At 44.7% G+C, this 19,756-nt stretch overlaps 1 protein-coding gene across 9 annotated transcripts in view; it reads right to left on the reverse strand.

Annotated features, from left to right (window-relative positions):
* Positions 1 to 2,316: 2,316 nt before the first annotated feature.
* The window catches only part of ZMYND8 (zinc finger MYND-type containing 8), a 190,857-nt gene continuing 173,417 nt past the window's right edge, over positions 2,317 to 19,756 (reverse strand). For 7 of the 9 annotated variants that reach the window (XM_082272173.1, XM_082272167.1, XM_082272168.1 and 4 more), the window contains 5 exons: positions 18,705 to 18,783; positions 17,089 to 17,328; positions 11,705 to 11,847; positions 5,494 to 5,583; positions 2,317 to 3,443 (listed from right to left, as the gene is read on the reverse strand). In XM_082272173.1, coding sequence (XP_082128299.1) covers positions 3,342 to 3,443; positions 5,494 to 5,583; positions 11,705 to 11,847; positions 17,089 to 17,328; positions 18,705 to 18,783 — 654 coding nt within the window. In that variant the 3' untranslated portion in view covers positions 2,317 to 3,341. Of the gene's footprint in view, positions 3,444 to 5,493; positions 5,584 to 11,667; positions 11,848 to 17,088; positions 17,329 to 18,704; positions 18,784 to 19,756 lie in introns of all 9 variants that reach the window. The other 2 variants (XM_082272174.1, XM_082272175.1) reach the window with 2 other exon arrangements.

The following is a 19,756-nucleotide window of genomic DNA, read 5'->3' on the forward strand; positions in this document are numbered from 1 at the left end:
TTCGAGTTGGCAGAGGTGGACAGATATCATCACAATCTCCACCTCCACTAGACGTTGTTCCGGGAATGGGAAAGGAAGAGCCCAGCCCTCTGCAGGAACACTGCACTGTATACTGTATTTAGCTGATGCTTCATACAGTTCACACCGTGCTTCCAGTGGACGCAACTGTTAAGACGGCCAAACATGGATCGAAATTCGGCCGGATCAGACTGGACCTGCTAGTTTTCGATCCATGTATGGGCACCCTGGTTCATCGATCGACTTGTGTATAACTAGCCCGTCGGGTTTTCTCGAACAATTAGTGCCACCGGCAGTTAGCTGGCAACACTAATATTTGTGTTCTGCCAGCAGGGAGGGCTCCACGTCAGCAGAACCCAATAGCGCTGCGGGAGGGCTTCTCTCATCATAACTGTGTTGATGGGGGAATCGAGCAAATTTCTTTCCTTCAAACCATGGTGGAAGGAAAGTAAATTGCACAATCTTTGGCCTGCCTTAAATTTACAAAGACAGTGTTTTATCTTATCTCCCTGATAGCCTCTCATTTCTCCAGTAGCATCAGCAGTCTGTGAACTTTAGCACTGTAAAGCTTCTGCCAGCCTTCCTCTCTAGCTGAACCAAGACATACAATCAAGACTGCCTGCATAAGTGAGGCAAATAGTTCCTTTAGACTTGCTTGGTCAAAACAAACTAAAGTCACAAGAAACCTTGAGTTAGGCTTTGAAGGGCTGCTGGGTTGCGGTGGGTTGATACGGGAAATGAAGCAATTTTATTTTCTTCAACCCGAGTGGAAGGAAAGAAAATTGCGTATGCCATGGCCTGCTTTAAACTAAAAAGTACGATGTCTTATCTTATCTCCCTCACAGCCTCTCATTTCTCCAGTAGCACCAGCAGTCTGTGATTTTTCGCACTGTAACGCTTCTGCCAGCCTTCCTCTCTAGCAGAATCAAGACATACAATCAAGACTGCCTGCCTAAGTGAAGCAAATAGTCCATTAGACTTGTTTGGTCCAAGCAAACTATTAAAAGTCACAAGAAACCTTGAGTTAGGCTTTAAAGGGCTGCTGGGTTGCAGTAGGTTGATGGGGGAAATCAAGCAATTTTCTTTTCTTCAACCCACGTGGAAGGAAAGAAAATTGCCTGCTTTAAAATAACAAGTACGATGTCTTATCTCATCTCCCTGATAGCCTCTCATTTCTCCAGTAGCACCAGCAGTCTGTGCACAATCTTTGGCCTGCCTTAAATTTACAAGGACAGTGTCTTATCTTATCTCCCTGATAGCCTCTCATTTCTCCAGTAGCACCAGCAGTCTGTGAACTTTAGCACTGTAAAGCTTCTGCCAGCCTTCCTCTCTAGCTTAATAAAGACATACAATCAAGACTGCCTGCATAAGTGAAGCAAATAGTTCCTTTAAGCCTCGTACACCCGATCAGATAATCGAACGATCTGTCGTCCGTTTTTTGTTGCATGCTAGTCTCATGTCGAAAGTGAAGAGGTTACTTTCATACGAAAATTCCCGTACGACAGAATTCAACTTCAGAAGTGATGTCATGTGTTGAATTGTTTTGTATGTGTTCTTTCCTTTCTGAGCATGCCTATTCTTGCTCTTACGATTTTTTTCGGACGAAAACTGTACTAATTAAACGAAAATCGGACGTTGTGTTGACGTACGATAAAAATTTTATAGCCTGCACATCCAGTTTTTGTCGTCCGAAAATCCGTAATCGGCTGTCGAAAGCACTATACTAACAATCCGAAAATCAGCAGATCGTTCGTCGGACGAAATTTTCCTTTCCGATTTTCTTATCGTGTGTACGGGCCTTTAGACTTGCTTGGTCCAAACAAACTATTAAAAGTCACAAGAAACCTTGAGTTAGGCTTTGAAGGGCTGATGGGTTGCAGTGGGTTGATGGGGGAAAGCAATCCATTTTCTTTTCTTCAGGAAAGAAAATTGCATAATCCATGGCCTGCTTTAAATTAACAAGTACGATGTCTTATCTCCCTGACAGCCTCTAATTTCTCCCATAGCACCAGCAGCCTTTGAACTTCAGCACTGTAAAGCTTCTGTCAGTCTTCTTCTCTAGCTGAACCAAGACATATAATCAAGGCTGCCTGCCTAAGGGAAGCAGATAGTTCCTTTTGACATGCTTGGTCCTAACAAAATATTTAAAGTCACAAGAAACCTGGAGTTAGGCTGTAAAGGGCTGCCGGGATTCGTCGCAAAGGGTCACATTTAATTTACACTCATAACAAACAACAATGAAAATGCTAAAGTACTTTCACACCGAACCAAATATTCAAAAGGAAATTTTTTTTTTTTTTTTTTTGATTTAATACAAACTTTATACAAAGAAAAAAAAAATGTGAAAAAATACTTCCATATGCTAAAACCAATTCTGTTTCACCAGGAAGGCCAGACAGACCCAGTTCTTCGAACTCCATACAACCGACGGCGGATCTGCTTCTTTCGTCTGTGATAATTGGCGTTATTTGTTGCGTTACTGTACATCCGTCTCTTTTTTATGAACAACAGTGAGAACTGACTGGACTAAAAATGTACAACAAACTGTGCTGGAATGCTATCTTACAGTGAACTGTCGCATATACATACATCGAACGAGTCGCCCTCTTTTGCATTTTACAGACGTATAAAGTTTAACTAAAGCATTTTTTATGCTCTTTTTTTTTGTCGTTTTGTAAACGTTCAATTCATGTGCAGAATAAAATTCTCATTTTTCTGCCATAGGTATTAACTGTTTGTGGTCTTTAGATTTTAATGCTGCTCTATTTTCTCTGTCACGGTCAATCCCCGCCAAGAAAGGAGATTCCATTTGGACTGAACAGTTAGAACTTTTTCCAGTGGCCGTATTTTTATTCGATTTTTTTTTTAGTTTCTCTGTATTAATATAATATTTGTTGCTGGGAATTCAATGAGAGGTAATGTAAACGGTTCTATGCAGTCTTTTGTACACCAAAACGCTCTGTTCATTCCCAACTTGGAAGGTCTACAATTCCCGAACGTGGGATAAGGAGTGCATGCCCCATGACCGAATGAAGGATTGTGGGGGGGGGGGGGGGGGCTTTTCTTGGCATTGTTGTCACTCCAGAGACAAATTCATAAGTTAAAGTGAATAGAAATATAAAAGAATGGCGGTACTCTAATTTTAATCACATCCACAAATTTTACACTATGTACAGAAAAGGCGAGCCCGCTCCGGTAGGGTGTCAGGTCCTCGTTAAGGTCCACAGGCAATGTAGTGTTTTTTATTTTTAATCGGGCTCCATTCATTAATGCTGCTTCTCAGGGTGCCGTTTTTTTGTTTTGTTTTTTCCCAGTGCCGACTTTCACACTCTCCTCACTTGTACCGGCACGGTGGTCTGCACGTATTGGACGCCCGCCCTCACGGCCACAGTCCCGGCGTTCGGACTCACTACCACAGGGATGGTCTGTTGGCGAGAGAGAAATGCGTTATCGAAAGCCAGATGGTTTCAGCACCAGGTGTGCTGGGTTGTGACTTCCAGCAATCAATTACAGCAAAAGGCAACAATCAACAAGCATGTAGGGTGCAAATACAGTAACTTTATTATAAACATTTGATAATGTCTGAAATATCTGTCTGAAATATTGTCTATTAGTAATAACAAGGAAAGGTTTAAAATAAAATTTGAAAAGCAAGAGTTTACTCCATTGATGTTCTCTCTCGACATACCTGGGGTTTTTTTTTTCTTGTTTTAATTTTTTTTATTCAAGGGTGTGAGATAAAACCTATACATATTTTTGCTTTAACCATGGGCAAGGCCGCTGATAGGGGGGCGTCTTACTTTTGGCCACATAGTGTACGTGTGATGGTCAGGTGTCCTTATACTTTTTGCCATTCAGTGTAGGTCAGGTGTCCTCCTACTTTTGGCCATATAGTGTAGGTGTGATGGTCAGGTGTCCTCCTACTTTTGGCCATATAGTGTAGGTGTGATGGTCAGGTGTCCTACTTTTGGCCCCATAGTGTATGTGTGATGGTCAGGTGCACTCATAATTTTGGCCATATAGTGTAGGTGTGATGGTCAGGTGTCCCCCTACTTTTGACCATATAGTGTAGGTGTGATGGTCAGGTGTCCTTCTACTTTTGGCCACATAGTGTAGGTGTAATGGTCAGGTGTCCTTCTACTTTTGGCCACATAGTGTAGGTGTAATGGTCAGGTGTCCTCATACTTTTTGCCATTCAGTGTAGTTGTGACAGTCAGGTTTCCCCATACTTTTTGCCATTCAGTGTAGGTGTGATGGTCAGGTGTCCTCATACAATTGGACATATAGTGTAGTTGTGACGGTTAGGTGTCCTAATTTTGGCCACATAGTGTAGGTGTGATGGTCAGGTTTCCTCATACTTTTTGCCATTCAGTGTAGTTGTGATGGTCAGGTGTCCTCATAACTTTTGCCATTCAGTGTAGGTGTGATAGTCAGGTGTCCTCATACCTTTTGCCATTCAGTGTAGGTGTGATAGTCAGGTTTCCTCATACTTTTTGCCATTCAGTGTAGGTGGGATGGTCAGGTGTCCTCACACATTTGGCCATATAGTGTAGGTGTGATAGTCAGGTGTCCTCATACCTTTTGCCATTCAGTGTAGGTGTGATAGTCAGGTTTCCTCATACTTTTTGCCATTCAGTGTAGGTGGGATGGTCAGGTGTCCTCACACATTTGGCCATATAGTGTAGGTGTGATAGTCAGGTGTCCTCATACCTTTTGCCATTCAGTGTAGGTGGGATGGTCAGGTGTCCTCACACATTTGGCCATATAGTGTAGGTGTGACGTTCAGGTGTCCTCACACATTTGGCCATATAGTGTAGGTGTGATGGTCAGGTGTCCACATACTTTTGGACATATAGTATAGAAAATATTTTCCAGGCCATATGATGCTATCCTGATCAAGATGATTTTAGTAAACACACCCAAGAAACCGACCCCTTAATACTTCTAATATGTTATAATACAATCAATCATTTTGTAAAAACACAATAATTATTCTTTATATCTTTTTCCTTTTAAGCTTAGCAACAACTCAAAGTACAAATGCATGTCCAGCCAATAAAGAAAAATAAGAAGCACACCTGGTTTAGACATATCAATAAAGTGACAGCACTCAGGCGTTAAAGGCATCAGAGGTGTAAACACTGCAACATAAACGTTATACAGATATACAAGAACATGCACACAACGACTGTTATTTGTACCTGGAGAGAGAGGTCTTAGTTATACGAACATTGTCATGCCACAGCCAGAGAATGCGGGGTACATGTGTATGACAGCTCAGGCTACACAGTAAAGCCAGCAATGTGGGTCACGGGGGGGGGGGGGGGGGGGTTGTAGAGGGAGAAGGGATGAGAGGAGGGAGGTGACAACCATACTGCAAAAGCATCACAGGGGAAAAAAAAAAAAAAAAGGAGACACTAAGCTACTACACTACTCAATGCCAACAACAGACTAGATGAGAGCGCTGGTACTTACAATCGTGGGTTGAGTAGTTGGGATAAAGGCCGTGGTCTGAGGCACGTGGACCAGTTTTATGGGCTGGCTGCTTGTCACACCTGTTGCTATCTGCAGGGACAGCACAGGGAACCCCTTAGATGGAGGACAGTGAGGGCTACGGAGGGTGAGATTCAGGCTCCATACATGTCTGTGTTCTAGCACTGACCAATGGCGAGAGGCTTAGCGGAGGAGGGGAGGATTCTGGGTAAGCTGGTGTTCTGCTTCTGTCTCAATCATATTGCCAAACAGAGGTTACAGGAATCAAGAGACTCTTTATAATCGTTTAACACGCAAGCCTCTTGTCAGATTAATGTCATCTTTTTTTTAATCAACAAGGATTCATGTTTTATAAAACTTGTGTCTGTGTGCTTGCATATATACATACACAGGACAGTTCTCTCATTATCTACAGTGCCTTGAAAAAGTATTCATACCCCTTGAAATTTTCCACATTTTGTTTTGTTACAACCAAAAAAACGGAAATGTATTTTATTGGGATTTTATGTGATAGACCGGCACAAAGTAACACATAATTGTGAAGTGGAAGGAAAATGATAAATGGTTTTCAACATTTTTTTACAAATAAATCTGTGAAAAGTGTGGCATGCATTTGTATTCACCCCCCCCCCCCCACTTTACTCTGATACCCCGAACTAAAATCTAGTGGAACCAATTGCCTTCAAAAGTCACTAGAGTGCACCTGTGTGTCATTTAATTTCAGTATAAATGCAGCTGTTCTGTGAAGCCCTCAGAACCTTAGGCTGCCCATACATGTTCACAATTTTCTTGTACAATTTTCTTTTAGATTTACCAAAAACCATAAAATATGAGGTCAAAACTAAACAACTTTCAATTGTATCCTATTAGCCCCACCCTTGCACTACATAGTTTAAGGTAAATCGAAAGGAAAATTGTACAAGATGATTGAACATGTATGGCCCAGCCTTAGTGAACAAACAGCATCATGAAGGCCAATGAACACACCAAAAAAGATATTGGGGGGGAAACACCCTAAACGCAAAATTCTCAGGTTGGTGCTGCTGTAGGACCCACTGAAAATGGGGTACTCGGACGTAGTGGTGGGCTTAAGCACAGTATGGCCATATGGTGTGACTAAGGCACCTTTCACACTTGTGCGACTTCAAAGTCGCGCAATTTTACTGCGATTTTGATGTGAGTTTGACTGGGCTTATTATGTCTTTTACTCAAATGCATCAAAATCATGCCAAAAGTAGTGCAGGGACTACACTGAAGACTTCAAGTCGCACAGATATGAATGGGGCTCATTGGAAATCATGGAGAACGACTTGTCATGTGATTTTGCAGTCCCAAATCGCATGACAAGTCGCACAAGTGTGAAAGGGGCCTCAGAGCCGGTTCACACTGAGGCAACACGACTCCTTACTACTTTGGGGTTAAGAGGTTAAACTTCCTTTCTCCCTGGCAGAGGGAAGGAAAAGATACAATGTAATAATTTTGTTTATAGTTAGGGCTCTTTCACACGGGCTTTCCGTGTGAGAGCTCCGCTGCGGTCCTTTTTTTTTTTTTCACGGAGCGGATGACATTTCTGTCATCCGCTCCGTAGGTCCGCATATCATCCCATCCGTTTGCGGATGATATGCAGACATAATGTAAGTCTATGGGGATTGCGGATGTCAGCGGATGACACCGCTGACATCCGATTTTCCTTCCTTTCCGTTTTTTGAACGGAGGAAAAATAGGGTTCTGTTCCGTTCCAAAAAACGGAACAGAACTGAAAGGAAGAAAATCGGATGTCAGCGGATGGTATTCCGCTGACATCCGCAATGCCATAGACTTACATTATGTCCGCAAATCATCCGCAAAAAAATAGGATGATTTGCGGACATACGGAAAGCCCGTGTGAAAGAGCCCTTACTGGGAGACTAATGCTGATAGGCGTTTGTTTGCAGGAGGCTTTTTTTTTTTTTTCCACAGCTGCAGCTATGCAAAGAATCGAGCATATGTCAGGTTTAGATCGCCAGGGGGGGTGAATCGAGATCGCGATTTTCATACGATTAATCGTACAGCTCTAGTCGCTCCTATTAGAATGGGTCCTGTAGCGGTCAATGGACCGCGACTTGTCAGGCTGACAAGTCGCCTGACAAGTCGCTCTAGTGTGAACCAACTCTAAATTCCCATATTTACTTTATAAGAGCGGGTGTTTTTAAATAGCCTTGCAAGATTTGAAAACAACTTTTTTCTGTGTATGTGTGCGCTATTATATTGTTCAACAAGGAACGCACCAGACAGGTCAGGGATAAAGTTGTGGAGAAGTGTAAAGCAGGGTTAGGTTATAACATAAATCTCCCAAGCTTGGACCACCTCACGGAGCGCTGTTGAATCCATCATGGGAAAATGGAAAGAGTATGGTACAACTGCAACCCTACCAAGACATGGCCGTCCACCTAAACTGACCGGCCGGGCAAGGAGAACATTCATCAGAGAAGCAGCCAAGAGGCCCATGGGAACTCTGGAGGAGCTGCAGAGATCCACAGCTCAGGTGGGAGAATCTGTCCACAGGACAACTATAAGTTGTGCGCTCCACAAATCTGCCCTTTATGGAAGAGTGAGAAGAAGAAAGCCATTGGTGGAAGAAAGCCATAAGAAGTCCTGTTTGCAGTTTGGGAGAAGCCATGTGGGGGACACAGCAAACATGTGGGGGGAGGAGCTCTGCTCAGATTACACCAAAATTCAACGTTTTGACCTGAAAGCAAAACGCTATGTGTGGGGAAAACTAACACTGCACATCACCCTGAACACACCATCCCCACTGTGAAACATGGCGGTGGCAGCATTATGTTGTGGGGATGTTTTTCTTCAGCAGGGACAGGGAAGCTGGTCAGAGTTGATGGGAAGATGGATGGAGCCAAATACAGGGAAATCTTAGAAGAAAACCTGTTTCTGCAAAAGACTTGAGAACCTGTCCTGTTAAACCGCTGTATGGTCTTGGCCACCGTGCTGCAGCTCAGTTTCAGGGTCTTGGTAATCTTCTTATAGCCTAGGCCAGTGATGGTGAACCTTGGCACCCCAGATATTTTGGAACTACATTTCCCATGATGCTAAACTATACTGCAGAGTGCATGAGCATCATGGGAAATGTAGTTCCAAAACATCTGGGGTGCCAAGGTTCACCATCACTGGCCTAGGCCATCTTTATGCAGAGCAACAATTCTTTTTTTCATATCCTCAGAGAGTTCTTTGCCATGAGGCGCCATGTTGAACTCCCAGTGACCAGTATGAGAGAGTAAGAGCGATAACACCAAATGTAACACACCTGCTCCCCATTCACACCTGAGACCTTGTAACACTAACGAGTCACATGACACCGGGGAGGGAAAATGGTTGATTGGGCCCAAATTTGGACATTTCCACTTAGGGGTGTACTCACTTTTTCTGCCAGCGGTTTAGACATTAATGGCTGTGTGTTGAGTTATTTTGAGGGGACAGTAAATTTACACTGTTATACAAGCTGTACACTCACTACTTTACATTGTAGCAAAGTGTCATTTCTTCAGTGTTGTCACATGAAAAGATAGAATAAAATATTACAAAAATGTGAAGGGTGTACTTACTTTTGTGAGATACTGTATTTATTTGAAAAAAAAAAAAATTGGAAACCATTTATCATTTTCCTTCCACTTCACAATTATGTGACACTTTGTGTCGATCTATCACATAAAATCCCAATAAAATACATTTACGTTTTTGGTTGTAACATGACAAAATGAGGAAAATTTCAAGGGGTGTGAATACTTTTTCAAGGCACTGTACACAGGTTGTGTGTCCTGCCTGTTAGATAAGACTACAGATCCCCTTTAATGAAATTAAAGCAAAACCCTGGACAAAACTTTTTTTGGGGGGGTTTTGGAGAGAGCGGGGGCAGGGTGTGGTCACCAAGACAGGAAATGAGCAGAATCCTTTCAATAGGGCATAGACGTTAAAGCCCATGTAACCCTTTAACCAATTGAAACCAGTACAGGGTGGCCAACTGTGCACCGGATGACATATTCTATATATATATATACACGCACACACATCTAGTGGGCAGTTTAACCACTTTAACCCCCGGAAGATTTGGCTGCTCAAAGACCAGGCCCTATTTTGCGATTCGGCACTGCGTGACTTTAACGGACAATTGCGCGGTCGTGCGACGCTGTACCCAAACAAAATCGACGTCCTTTTTTCCCCACAAACAGAGCTTTCTTTTGGTGGTATTTGATCACCTCTGCGATTTTTATTTTTTGCGCTATTAACAAAAAAATGCAACAATTTTGAAAAAATAATATTTTTCAAATTTTTTATATGAAATTCTCAAAAAAAAAAAAAAAAATTAAAAAATCAAAATGTTTTAACATTTTAGGCCAATTTGTTTTCTGTTACATATGTTTGGTAAAAAAAGAAAAATAGCAATAAGCGTATTTTGATTGGTTAGCGCAAAAGTTATTGCGTTTACTAACTACGGGGAAGATTTTTGTCATTTTTACTGTATTTTTTTTTATACTAGTAATGGCGGCGATCTGCAATTTTCTTAGCGGGACTGAGACATTGCGGCGGACAGATCGGACCCCTTACTGACATTTTTGACACTTTTGGGGGTACCAGTGACATTACTACAGTAATCAGTGCTATATATATGCACTGTTACTGTCAAAATGACACTGGCAGGGAAGGGGTTAACTTTATTGGTGATCAAGGGGTTAAATGTATCCCTAGGGCCGTTATTCTAACTGTGGGGGGGCGTGGCTTGTGATGTAACCACAGAGACATACGATCCTACATAGCAGGATCGTATAGTCTCTGCAGTTACATCAGGGAGAATGACAGACGGCTGTGTTAACATTAGCCGCCTGCCTTTCTCCCTCTCCTGCGGGAGATAGCGAGTGACCGGCGGACATCGGAGCCGCCGGTCCCTCGCGCGGAGATGCCTGTGAACGAGCAGGCAGCTGAGCGAGTGACGTACCCCTATGTCACTATGCCCAGCAGCGGCTGCCTGCCGCAGTACGCGGTGGGCGGTCGTTATGTGGTTAAAAAATGTTAGAACTCACAGCACATATCTGGTGGCAAATCGCGGCCGCTGGAGGTGCTCACAGGGTTGGAGGAGAAATTTCGGGACTCCTGTGGGTATAGTGCGGAAGTGATGTCAGCTTGGGGGCTGACCGCCTCTACATCACCTCCAGCTCTGTGAGCAACTCCAGTGGTCCTGCTTTGCTACCAGATATGTGCTGTGATTTCTAACATTTTTTAAACTGCCCACTAGATGGCGCTTTAATCCCTTCCTATACACACAAACACAGGAGCTGTGGTGGAAATCACATGCGATTCTTTGCAGTGCGATTTGCGCCTATTCATTTTATATTGACGCAAATCACACTGCAAAGTATCGGTTTCGGTTTCAGAAGCATTTGGGTGAGTACCGGTACTCTCTCAAATGCATGGTATCGGCATCAATACCGATATCGGTGCATCCCTAGTTATAAACCTTCCGTCTCTACATCACCTCCAACTCTGTAAGCACCTCCAGTGGCATTGGTTTGCTACCTGATATGTGCTGTGAGTTCTAACATTTTTTAAACTGCCCACTAGATGGCGCTTTAATCCCTTTCTATACACACAAACACAGGAGCTGTGGGGGAAAATCGCATTCTATTCTTTGCAGTGCGATTTGCACCTATTCATTTTGTATTGACGCAAATCGCACCGCAAACTATCGGTTTCGGTATCCGAAGCATTTGGGCGAGCACCGGTACTCACTCAAATGCAAGGTATCGGCATCAATACCGATATCGGTGCATCTCTAGTTATAAACCTTCCCCTCTATAACCAAGACCACAAAATATGTTTTGGCTTTAAACACCACACTAAATAACAGGAAATTTAGAAGGAGGTCAGGACTTTTTTTTTTTGTCAGCCAGAGGCAGAACACGGACACATAGGGCTGATCAAACACATCTGACAGCACTATACAGCAGGTAAGTCAGGGCCATACTGTATATATAAGGCATGGATGGCAAATAAAACATGAAGCATTCTGGGAGATGGGCATCAAGCAAACACAAAAAATAAATAAATAAATAAGCTCCTGTCCCCTGCAGACAGACAGACAGACGCACACACAGATTTGTCTTCACTCACTTTGGAGGTGGGCAAGCTATCGACCAGCGATACGTACAGTGACACTCTCTTTGCTCTTGTCGGTCGCGCTCTCCTTCTCTTTGGGCGTAGCGGCGGTTTCTGCGGGCTGAGGTTGGGTGCTGGCTGCAGATTGCGCCGATTTATCAAGCTCGGGCTCAGCTTCTTGCTGCGTCACTGTGGCTGTGGATAAGATAAAGACAAGCATTGAAGGGATTGTAAAGGCAGAAGGTGCATTCTTTGCATTAAGATAAAAAAAAATCTTCTGTGTGCAGCAGCAGGGGAGGACTGGGCCATGGGGCAGGGGGTTATTGCCCCCCCCCCCAGGCCACTCTGATGCCCCATAAAAAGGCTGCACTGCTTCTGCCACAGACATGCCTAAAGGATTCCTGGTGAAGAGAAGTAAAAAGCCCCTGCCACTGACCTACTGAGTGCGGGATGAAGAAAGGACAGAGCGCAGCCCCCCCCCCCCCCCCCCCGCATGGATGGTGTAAGCTGTGTCTGAACAGAGGCCAGTGTCATGCCTCACTGGAGACCAGCTCCCCCCAACTGCCCCCTGCTGGCCAGGTCGGGAAACCAGATTCAGCCGGTGAGTAGAGAGTACCTGGAGTGGAGCTTCAGCCTGGAATGGGGGTCAGGAGGAGGCCGGGAAGAGAGAGTGGGAGGGGGGCCGAGTCGCTGCACCATGGGCCTATGGTTTGTAATTGCCCCCTGGGATGAAAGCTGCCAGTCAGCCCCTGTGCAGCAGCCTCCCTCAGCCACCCTAATACTTACCTGAGCCAGTCTTTATCCAGCGATGTTGAAGGTGTCTAAGCTGCCTGGGACTCCTTTCCTCATTGGCTGAGACAGCAGCAAGGCGTCACTGGCTCCCACGGCTGTCAATCAAAATCATTTAGCTAATCAGGAGAGAGGGGACGGGGCTTTGAATGTACACAGGGAGCTGTGACCCGGCTTGAGTGCCCCTGTTCTGCCCAAAATTCCAACTCGCCAAAATCTCCAACCACGTCACTTCCGGTGAATCTCCAGCAGCAATAATTGGGGATTTGGACGAGCTGCTGTTTTCACAGACCCCCTGCAGCCTATACACTCCGGTACAAGAGCAATTGGCTGTTTTCACAGAACACCGGGTAAGGAGGAAAAAAGTCGTCGCCGCCTTGGAGGTGGCCATGTTGTTGGTTAGTAGCAGGCAGACTAACAATGTCCACTCATTATAGCGTGTACCGTAATGTATAGGCTGCAGGAGGTCTGTGAAAACAGCAACTTGTCCAAATCCCCAAATATTGCTTCTGGTGAGTCACAGGAAGTGACGTGGTTGGAGATTTTGGCGAGTTAGAGTTTGCAGCAGAACACCCCCATAGCAAGCTGCTTGCTGTGGGGGCACTCAAAAGTAGAGGGGGGCCAGGAGCACCGAAGAGGGACCTGAGAAGAGGAGGATCCGGGCTGCTCTGTGCAAAACCAACTGCATAGAGGAGGGAAGTGTAACATGTTTGTTATTTTTAAAAAAAACTTAAAAAAAAAAGAGAGACTTTGCCATTACTTTAATGCAAGACACGTTCCTTCCCATAATATGGCAAGAACAGATGATAATGATCACGGCAAACAGTAAAAGCATCATCACAGCTCTTACCGTCTCTGCACAGGAAATGACCGGGCGACTGCTTCTCGTGACATTAAAGCAAAACCTTTCACCAAGATAATGTGAGGTCAGTGACATAACTACCCAGCACCGGGTACTAAACAGTCACTGGGGGGGGGGGGGGACTCATTAAAACTGAAGCAGACAGAATTTGGAGCAGCTGTGCACAATAACCAATCAGCTTCTATCTTTGGTTTGCTTAGTTAAAGTGATTGTAAAGTCTCTTTTTTCTATTAAAATAACAAGCATGTTACACTTTCCTCCTCTATGCAGTCGGTTTTGCACAGGGCAGCCCAGATCCTCCTCTTCTCGGGTCCCTGGCTGGAGCTCCGGGCCCCTCCCCCCTATTTCAGCAGCATTGAAGGTCCCAATGAGCACAGTGGCCTCCATCATCTGTAAATGGAAGAAGTTTGGAACCATCAGGACTCTTCCTAGAGCGGGCCGCCCGGCCAAACTGAGCAATGAGGGGGAGAAGGGCCTTAGTCAGGGAGGTGACCAAGAACCCGATGGTCACTCTGACAGAGCTCCAGCGTCTTTCTGTGGAAAGAAGAGAACTTTCCAGAAGAACAACCATTTCTGCAGCACTCCACCAATCAGGCCTGTATGGTAGAGTGGCTAGAAAGAAACCACTTCTCGATAAAAGTCACATGACAGCCCGTCTGCAGTTTGCCAAACGGCCCCTGAAAGACTCTGACCATGAGAAACAAAATTCTCTGGTCTGATGAAACAAAGATTGAACTCTTTGGCCTGAACGGCAAGCGTCATGTCTGGAGGAAACCAGGCACCGCTCATCACCTGGCCAATACCATCTCTACAGTGAAGCATGGTGGTGGCAGCATCATGCTTTGGGGATGTTTTTCAGCAGCAGGAACTGGGAGACTAGTCAGGATTGAGGGAAAGATGAATGCAGCAATATACAGACATCCTTGATGAAAACCAGCTCCAGAGCGCTCTGGACCTCAGACTGGGGCGAAGGTTTATCTTCCAACAGGACAACGACCCTAAGCACACAGCCAAGATAACAAAGGAGTGGCTACGGGACAACTCTGTGAATGTCCTTGAGTGGTCCAGCCAGAGCCCAGACTTGAACCCGATTGAACATCTCTGGAGAGATCTAAAAATGGCTGTGCACCGACACTCCCCATCCAACCTGATGGAGCTTGAGAAGTCCTGCAAAGAAGAATAGGAGAAACTTCCCAAAAATAGGAGAGCCAAGCTTGTAGCATCATACTCAGAAAGACTTGAGGCTGTAATTGGTGCCAAAGGAGCTTCACCAAAGTATTGAACAAAGGGTGTGAATACTTATGTACATGGGATTTTTTTTGTTTTTTTATATTTAATAAATTTGCAAAGATTTCAAACAAACTTCTCTCACGTCATTATGGGGGAATGTTTGTAGAATTTTGAGGAAAATAATGAATTTAATCAATTTTGGAATAAGGCTGTAACATAACAAAACATAGAAAAAGAGAAGCGCTGTGAATACTTTCCAGATGCTCTGTATAAGGGGGAGCTGGGGGGAGATTCATGCAGAAGTTTGTTTACCTTTATGCATAGAATCCATTAAGGTAAAACACTTTCTGCTTTTAGAACCACCTGAAAGTGATAATAAAGGCTTGCTGTTTACAAAAAACAAACCTGTTATACTTACCTGCTCTGTGCAGTGGTTTTGCACAGAGCAGCTCCAATCCTCCTCTTTTCAGGTCCACAGCCCCCTCTCTCCTGCCAAGTGCCCCATAAAAAGCTCCTGAGCCACTGCTCTGCGTGTCCATTCACAGACAGAGCTGCGGCTCAGGCCTCGCCCTCTCTCTCTTCTCATTGGCTCACTGGCTGTGATTGACAGCAGCAGGAGCCAAATGCCCACTGCTGTCTCGGCCAATGAGAGAGCCCCTGGAGAGCCGAGGCTCTCACGCACATTGCTGGATCGTGGTGGGGTTCAGGTGAGTATTGAGGGGGGGGGGGGGTGCTGCACACAGAAGAAACCTTGAGCCTTTAGAACATGGGTGTCCAACCTTTTGGCTTCTCTGGGCCACAATGAGTGTAGAGAAATTTTCTCGGGCCGCATATAAAATATAGACTATAGTTAAGGTATATAAGTAATAAATCGCCGCCGTTCCCCCCGCACTAATCTAACACAACTAGAGGATGATGAAATGAAATGAAATCAGTATGCAGAGGTTTACTTCTTCTGAGAGATAATAAAGGAACACTCTAACCCCCATGACCACTTCAGTGATTTGAAGTGGTCCTGGTGGTAGGAGTCAGAAACACTGCACATGCTCCCCTCCACTCTGAGGCAGCCTCTGCCTATCGTTAGTTGGAAGCTGCTGTGGCCGTGCCCCTGACCCGACTTCCTTCCTCCCCAGCAAAAAAAAGTTGTCAGGGGGCACTTTAATTATTTATTTATGGAAATTAGCTACGTCTCATCAGTAATTTTACCAACAGATGCTGTTAATACTAAATTTGGCACGCGATTCAAGGCGTCAATGATCTCTGAGCACAAAGGGTTTATATAACCTTACAGCTTTTTTTTTTTTTTTTGTTCCATGGGTCATTGTGATTTGTCCAGATTGAACAACCATTACTCTATTGCTTAGGATTGCCAATTCATCATTCAGGCCACTTTTTCCGTGAGTCGGGCACTGCAGAAAGAGGTGCTGGGTGCAGCTTGCACCTATGACTTACTAACCCCCGCCACCTTACTGCATGTTGATATCCAAAGAGGAAGGGCTCACCTAAGACAAGAGGAGGGGAAACAATGCGCTACCACTGAGGTAAATGTGAGGAATATGAAAACAAAGTAGGCAGCGCTTAGTAAAGTAATCACAATGGTTTGTCAATAGTTGAGGTAGTGACAAGCACAGTACATCAAAATGACTATAAGCAATACAAAAAGTCCATAGGGAAAGGAATCCAATAAGAAGTCCAAGACTCAAGTGTTGAATTAGAAGATGTGACCTCCACCAGTCATTGTCAATGGCGTTTGAGATCCCTGTAATGGGGATCATCTGATTATGGTAAGAGGCCATACACACTGGTGCTTGGTGGAGGTCACATCTTCTAATTCAACACTTGGGTCTTGGACTTCTTATTGGATTCCTTTCCCTATGGACTTTTTGTATTGCTTATAGTCATTTTGATGTACTGTGCTTGTCACTACCTCAACTATTGACAAACCATTGTGATTACTTTACTACTGCATACTTTGTTTTCATGTTTTTGGGTTGAGGTACAACAACTTTTTTATGCTAGCAGCTGATATTGTAATCTACCTTTTTATCTGATTAAGCGCAGTATAATTTGTATTTATTTAAATGTGAGGAATAAAAGGTGAGATGATGGAGTATTGGTGGAACACTGAAATCAGCGGCTGATTAAGTAGTGACACAACATACTCAAAGAGGTAAAAGAAGAGGGGAAATCAGCGCTTGATTTCTAGGAATGGTGGACTACAGAATAAAAACCGTGGAGATATTGAAAGTAGAATAAATAAAATATGAAGAATAAATCACAAATAATGATCATAAAAGTGGAATAAATAGTGATGTGGTAGAACTAAATCAGAAATAATGATCATAAAAAGTAGGAATAATAGTAATATGGATATAAAATACACATATATCAATCCTTCTTATGAAATCAATATAAATAGCAATGCAAAATGTGCAAAATAACACAATAAGGATTGATATATGTATATTTTATATACAGCTTATAAAAATCTAAGCCTGCAGCCACCCCCCCAGGCATGTGACTTCATGCACCACCGCTGTCACATGAGCATATACCTGACTGTGTGCAGGACTTCATGTGTTCTGGCCAGTGGGCTTGCTGGCAGGGATAGTCGCAGTAGCTGGTGTTCCAGCAGCAGTAGAAGATGGCTTCCTTTTTGCAGTTGGCACACCACTGTTTCTTCTTCGTCTCGTCCACCGCCTGCTGTTTCTCCAGCTCTGTTTGCTTCTTGACTTCTGCTATCAACCGGTCCCTCTCCTGCTCCAGACTCTGCCTCATCTCAGCCATCGTGAGTTCTAGATTAGGACAGGAACATCATGAGGACTCAAGACTGACATTACATGCAATGGATTAAATAAAAAACACCAGCTTCTTATTAGGCTAGACTCACATTCATGCGATTCTCATGCAATATCCAGTGCAACTTCGGTGAGTGAAGTCGCATCAGCATTAGATAAGAAGCAATACCTTTAAGACTGACAAGATCATAGTTGCATAGTTAGTCAGGTCACAGCAAGGTGCTAGGTCTTACTTCTACACTAGGCAGCAAGAACCGAGCTGTCTACTATAGCGCAGAGAGGAATTACTATCAGCTTGGACTGCCCATAGGTGGTGCTGTGTTTGTTTTTTTCTGCCTAGTGTCCGACTCCTGAAGGTGGCGCTATAACCCTATGGTCACGAATATGAAGAGCTGTGTCCCTCAGTGAACAAAAGAGAAAATTATCTATCCAGCTGTGGTTACTGTGTCAGATAATAGCCATTCTACTAAGCTGCAATCTCATTCCTGAGCAGCAGATGGCAGTGCAAACATTGCAACAGCGGTCTAACGATGACATGAAATTTGTACATGCATATGGCTTATATCACAACCCGTTTCAGGGAACACGTATACACGAATGTGACAGCCCACCAGCGAGTGGAAATTGCCAAGAGTAGACCAAAAATACAGAGGCCTGAACCTGCAACCTACAAGATAACTGTAATTCCTTCAAATAATTATCAGTTACAGGCTATCCCCGTAGATGCCGGTGTCTTACAGAATGTTATCAGGTTTATATCTGTGTGTGATATAACTTGACAGAACCGGAGCAAGGCAACCTAAGCAGGAGCCTAGGGCCCCGTGGATGTCCAGGAGGCCCCAAGTCTACCTAAGCAGGAGACTAGGACCCAGTGGATGTCCAGGGGGCCCAAGGTAACCTAAAGAGGAACCTAGGGCACGGTGGATGTTCAGAGGGCCCAAGGCAACCTAAGCAGGAGCCTAGGGCCCAAAGGATGTCCAGGAGGCCCAAAGGAAACCCAAGCAGAAGCCTAGGGCCCGGTGGATGTCCAGGGGGCCCAAGGCAACCTAAGCAGGATGCCTAGGGCCCCATTCTGCCTTAATCCCTCTGTGATCATATACTCGTAGACCAGTGGCTGATGGCTTAAGTGCGGACTGTTGGCTCAGGCCGACAGGTTTCGTCACTTACATTACTTTCTCATATGCAGATCATTGTCTCCACACGACATGTTTCGTCACTGTCACATGACTTCCTCATGTGCAGATCACCCTGTCCTTGTACAGAAGGGGTAGTAGACCCATCCAGCATTTTATTTATTTTTTACAAACATGTAAATAAATCTAGATAGCAAAACACGGGCTATATGAACCCCCGACACAGATTCTTCTCCTTACCCAGGTTATGCTTCATTTCCGAGAGCTCCTGCTGATGAAGCCACTGCAGTTTTTCAATCTCGATTCTTAATCGGCGAATCTGCGATGAGGACAAGATATTAAGTGGGAGCAAACATCATCAAACAAGCTGTCCTATAATAAAAGCTGGTTTCTAGTAAATAACTCTGGGGTCATGGTTTAGGGTTAAAATGGAAGTACACCTTTCTAACCTTTCAAGCTAAGGAAGCTGAAGTGACTGGCCTCAGGTGATACACAGAGATGAAACAAATCCTCCTACATAAGTTGTACCTGTTTACCTGCCGTCATCTCTTTTCTACAGCCGTTCAAACTGCAGAATTTATAAAGCTTTTTTGCAGACCTCTCCTGCGCAGGAGTGCTATCATCCCCACCCGGGCCATTGACGCAGACGGTGATCAAGACCCAGAAGATGGCCGCCCAAAGATGTCAGCAGCCTGGCGGGGAGCTCGGGAGAGCCGCATCACTGGAGCCAGGGCAAGTAAAGTTCCGCTTTAAGCTCACCATAGAGGAGTTTTTTTTTTTTTTTTTGTTCAACCACCGGGTTGAATAAAAAAAAAACTGACCCAAATCCTTCATGCACACATTTGATGTGGGGAATTCTTCCGCTGTTTCTTTGTATCCCGACAGTGGGGAGACTTCCCCACCGTCCGGAAACAATGGTCAGTACTGCAGGCTGTAGCCACACGCCGACATCCTTACCAACCAGTGAATAGCAGAGCCAGTACCCACTGGCATCTTTAACAACCAGTGACTGGTTGGTGGTCAAGGAGGCTGGTGGGTGTTGGCTCCTTAGCAACCACCTATTCACTGGACGTTGAGGACACTGGTGGGTGCCAGCTACCTAACCAGTGAATTGCAGAGCACCCACCGTCATCCTTAGCCACTTGCCGACCACCCAACGTACATATACTGCAGGGCGGTGGCTCTTCTGCCTGAAATCACATACAGGTACATCATCTCTTGCTTCGCGCTCCGCTGGTGACCTGCTCCAGCTGTGATTAGACATGGTGGGAGCCAATGAGCGGGTTTGGCGG

This window comes from Pelophylax lessonae (assembly GCF_965119305.1).
Source record: "Pelophylax lessonae genome assembly, chromosome: 11".
Classification (NCBI taxonomy): domain Eukaryota; kingdom Metazoa; phylum Chordata; class Amphibia; order Anura; family Ranidae; genus Pelophylax; species Pelophylax lessonae.